The sequence below is a fragment of the Tribolium castaneum genome, chromosome 5 (genome assembly GCF_031307605.1).
Source record: "Tribolium castaneum strain GA2 chromosome 5, icTriCast1.1, whole genome shotgun sequence".
Taxonomy (NCBI): domain Eukaryota; kingdom Metazoa; phylum Arthropoda; class Insecta; order Coleoptera; family Tenebrionidae; genus Tribolium; species Tribolium castaneum.
In genome coordinates, this window is record NC_087398.1 from 3,031,964 (window position 1) to 3,036,749 (window position 4,786).

Sequence of the window (4,786 nt, forward strand, 5' to 3'; positions counted from 1 at the left end):
TATTATAAAACCAAAATTTAATCCACATCAAATTTAGGTACAAAAATGTATGTACAATTTTAATACTTTGTGAAAATAATAAAGATATCGACAGTTTGTTTATCTTCGTTCCATGACGGTAGTTGCAAAAGCGCGCGCTCTCTACCACCAGCCTAATAAATCATACAAAAAAATATATTATACAAGTGTTTAAACGTTTAAACTTTTAACTCACCAGATCTCCATCCCCCGTATCCTCCGTACCCGCCATAGCCTCTGTAACCCCCATATCCGCCATAACCACCACCGTATCCTCCTGAAACCACTTTGATAACCCTAACTGTGTTACCGTAACCACCATAACCACCATATCCTCCGTAGCCTCTCCACCCTCTGTAACCACCATATCCCCCATATCCGCCGCCATAACCGCCATATCCTCCGTAATAGCTTCCCAAGTACCCAGCTTGGGCCAAGCCAAGGATGGCGACTAGAACCAACAGAGCGATAAGGACCTGGAAAAGATGACAGCAAAATTGTTTACACTGACTGGAAAATTGTGCACACAACCGTATTTACCTTCATAATTGATTTAGTTCACGAAACTGATAGCAAACCCTAGTCAGAAGAGCTTATATAGGCGCCTACCAGCGTAAAAAAGCCTTGGTGGAAATCATCCCCTCTTAAGGCGGATTGATTATTTCCATAAATCCATTTACATAAAAAAGCCACAAACACAAAGATATGTCGTCGGTGGCCTGACCCTGTACTTTAAAACAACAAGAAATCGGGTATTCACATCGTTGCTTCATTTTCTGGTCAAAGAGCGACACCAAAACTGCATCCATCCCGGGACCAGTTTTGCAACAAATTTTATGTTATTAGCTAATTTTTTTGACTGTGTTAATACAATACCACACTGCATAATTCATTATCGAAAAGGTCGCAAAAAAATGTTGCAATTTGACAAAATTTGTAATTACTGGGAGATAATAAACATCATTAAGTACGTAAATTATGGGAATTGAATGCATGTACAATATGTCACAATTATTAATTATCATAAATTAATTCAACTTTATTCAAGAAACTATGCGTTGATAAGAATTAATACACGCTGTACCCAATTAAGGCTTCCTTTAAATTGTTTTAATTATCTACGAATTAACATAACTAATTGAAGAAATCGAGAGTTTTGAGCAATTGTTCCTCACTTTTGCTTTAACAACCCTAAAGCTTGATTTACAATAACAATTCTTTTATGTTGTTTATTTGAGCACCCAGGCATAAAAAATCGTGCATTCAAATTATTATTGTTTATGCAATGCATCTATTGTTTGCATTTTGCTCTAAAATTGATTTATTTATTCTGGAAAGCAGTTTCGAAAAACTGTGACTTCAAGGATAATGATTATTGGGATTTTCTAAAGAAAATATGCATAATGTAATGAAATTTATTTTTATGTTTTCATATTTAAATACAATTATTATGTAACATATGCTTTAATGGTATGCGAATTGGCACACTGATGACCATATTTTTTCGTGAATTTCTTTATAAATATCAAGCTGAGCTTGTTTGGTTTTAGATGCTCTTCAGTCGTCACGTTTTAAACATTATTGTAATTTTATGAATCTGTAAAGATACAAGATTATAGTGACGATTCGGGATAATTTCATAAAAATTGTTGTCTTTTTTGACCTCAAAATGGTAAGCTAGTTTATTTGAAATTACGATTAGTACCAACAGTATTTCCCATTGACTTAAAAAATTTTTAATAAAAATTACAATTACATGCAACTTTAGGAAAACACATCGTGAGAAATATTATTCAAATTACCACCGATAAAAGCACAGAAACTGGAAGAACTGATCTTCTCATGCGGTTAATAATTAACATAAAAATCTTAAGTGTAGTGATGCTGAGTTTCCAGCGGCTTTTACTGGGCGTAATAGTTGTAATTTATTGTGAGGTCGACCGATCAGTAGTAATAAATAACAATGTGGTGGAGAGGGTTTTTCATCATTGATTGTTGAAAAATTCTCCTCTTATTTAGGAAAAACACAAATATTGAATACATAATAAAATATATAGACATGTGATTTTTATTGCTACTACTATTCTCTGATAAAGGAAATAACTCAAAAGAAATCAGGTTTTGTCAACATTATTGAAAAAATAGATTAATAATTGATTTTGTATAAAATTAAAAATTAATAATAATTATGCTGTAATTTCAATAATATTTTTTTGTTAGTAATATTTTATGCTTTCTTATATCTGAATTCTAGATTATAAACACTATTTTAAAATACGCTTCCCATAGCTTCCCATAGTGTTTTAAAGTAAAATGTTCCAACAAAAAAAAATAATAACATACGAAAACGCTTAAAGTTCTCGAGTATCTACGTCTTCGCACTTGTATTATTAATAACTATTTTCAAATATTTATTTAATTTCAGACAATTAAGAAAAATTAATAAATTGGAACCTCATTTTTATTCTTATTGACTTATTATTTATGACTTATTTTTTATTTATTTTATCTATTGTTTAAAATGTACAAAAAGTTTTTCAAAATATAATGCAAATTCAAATAACTAATTGTTTGGTTTTCTTCAAATATTTACGTTATGAGATTTTTATTAAAAAAATTTAACTTTAAAATTTAAAATTTTAATTTTAAAATTTTATTGAAATCATAAAAGGTATAACCTTGCCTCATTACTCAATATGTAAAACATATGGTCTTTTTGTTTATACAGGATGTCCAAAAATAACGAATGTAAAGACACTTCAGTTGCCAAACAATTTTTTCCGGTAACTAAAAACCAAATATTGAAACTATGATATAGTATCTTCGTTTAAGCAGATATTAAATAACAGTTGAGAAATTACCTGTATTCTCAACCTTTCATTCAATTTTTATGAGAAATGAAACAATAAAACCCATTTTGAAAAAATATAAATTTATTGATGAAATATTTACACAAACATTGTGAACACGAAAATTTAAAATAAATTCGATGAACGGACAGAACTTTACCACCACCCACTGGACCATCCACTTGATCTCCATCCACCTCCACCTAAAATTCGCTTAGTCGTCACTTTGTCTCAGACTTTTATAAATTACCTGATCTCCAGCCTCCGTAGCCGCCACCATATCCACCTCCGCCGTGAACTCTTATAACGCGAACGGTGCGGCCGCCGCCGTAACCACCCCTCCAGCCGCCTCCGCCGGACCGCCAGCCGCCCCCGGACCTCCAACCGCCCCCACCGTAACTAATATAGCCGGCTTGGGCCAAAGTGGCCACAATAGCCACGATCAAGAGGCAGATGATCAACTGCAAGAATGAAAATTTTATTGTGAGGTTGGGCAAGAAAGTGCAGCCGTTTTAGGTCAAAATGTTGGCAAATAATTGGCTGACATTTTCTTGGTATTTTCAATATAAGGAATGATTTATGAAAAAAGTTTAATCAGCACAAATATCACTCCACTTTTGGGGGCACTAGGAATGCGGGGCTATTTACCTTATTCATAATTGGTGCAAAATCGGAAACTGGATAATAACCCCAACTTGGCAACTTTATATAGTTATATAAAACCTTGAAACTCCCGTCTCGTCGGGCCCATCATCCCCCCTATTATAAAAGATTAATCTGAAATAATTATTAATTGCCAGGCTTTGTCTGATGAGCTCTCAGACGTATTCTTTCGTAAATAATTTAAATAATTTGATAAACATTAACCTTTATTATGTGTAAAAGTCGCAAAGTGTTTAATTAAACCATTGTGTTTTTGTAGACAGTTATTAATTAGATTGCATCGGACTTTATGGAAAATTTTGGTAATCGCCCACGCTTAATAGAAATTTTCAACGGCCGAGGTTACATCCTTAACTTTTAAACTGGCTCCTTTCAAATTATTATTTATGTTCTAATTGTCAGGTCGTAATGATGTTTCACTAAATCTGGTTAATTCTCTGTTGTACTGGGTGCATTATTGACCCAAATTGTTTCACACGTGGTCTGTCATAAATTTTGTTGGCAGATGGTTTTACATAAATTATATCTTCTCAGCTTACGCAAAGGTTATTAAAACTGGAAATAAACACAATTACCAAAGATTTTATTTATGTATTATTACTATTATTTTATTTAAAATTTCAAGTGAGATTTTCACCACTTTTAATCAGATCAAATGTTTTTTATAAATTTGTACATCAGTGGTTTTTATCTTCGATGTAGGAATTTCTAAAGGTAAGTGAAATACGAAAAAATAAAATTGAATTTTTATGTTATTTTATAATATACCTACTTAAAAAACATAAATTAGTGAATTGATGATTTATTTGCAAACAAATATTTTGTGTTGTTTTTCATAATAAATTATCAATGTCTTGATTTGTGTTAATTTTATTATTAGAAATAAATAAAAATAATTCTACAAAATGTTTTAAGGTGATTGGAACTTATCAATGTGTCACAGCTATTCAGCTTAAAAGTATGTTCAATTTTGGTGGATGCGCTGGGTTCGTAGTTGGAACATAGAAATTTTACTCCAAACCATAAACATTTTAATACTTATTACTTGATATAACAAAAACAAATAAGCAAAACAGAAACTTAATGTTTTTATTGGCTTCAAAATTGTTATGTTGTTTGATATAAAAATTTTGATGCTTTGAAATGCTAGTTATTTTTATTTGTTCTGTTTTAAAACAAATAGTTACTACAAAAGAGTCATTGTTTACACACATTTACCGATTTTTTTTGCAATTTTTTTATGTTTTTAATTTTTA

General features: G+C 31.2%; 2 protein-coding genes across 3 annotated transcripts; both read right to left on the reverse strand.

Moving 5' to 3' along the window:
• On the reverse strand, positions 1 to 708 carry LOC103313256 (neuropeptide-like protein 31). 2 transcript variants are annotated; one of them, XM_008196080.3, is made up of 4 exons: positions 559 to 708; positions 347 to 494; positions 215 to 295; positions 1 to 152 (listed from the first exon to the last, which is right to left on the reverse strand). In XM_008196080.3, exons 1-4 carry the CDS (start codon positions 562 to 564, stop codon positions 142 to 144), a joined length of 246 nt encoding a protein of 81 aa, XP_008194302.1. In that variant the 5' UTR covers positions 565 to 708; the 3' UTR covers positions 1 to 141. The 2 variants fall into 2 exon arrangements, with proteins under 2 accessions (XP_008194302.1, XP_008194301.1); XM_008196079.3 differs by having other exon boundaries at positions 215 to 494.
• A 2,225-nt stretch (positions 709 to 2,933) lies between these two features.
• LOC103313254 (uncharacterized) lies at positions 2,934 to 3,633 on the reverse strand. Its single transcript, XM_008196078.3, has 3 exons — positions 3,516 to 3,633; positions 3,118 to 3,328; positions 2,934 to 3,070 (listed from the first exon to the last, which is right to left on the reverse strand). The coding sequence occupies exons 1-3, from the start codon at positions 3,522 to 3,524 to the stop codon at positions 3,024 to 3,026; spliced, it is 267 nt and encodes an 88-aa protein (XP_008194300.1). The 5' UTR covers positions 3,525 to 3,633; the 3' UTR covers positions 2,934 to 3,023.
• Positions 3,634 to 4,786: the final 1,153 nt, after the last annotated feature.

Coding starts and splice junctions, on each gene's coding strand:
- LOC103313254 (XM_008196078.3), bottom strand. Junction 3,071..3,117: donor CTACGGAGGCTGGAGATCAG/GTAATTTATAAA, acceptor AGCGAATTTTAG/GTGGAGGTGGATGGAGATCA.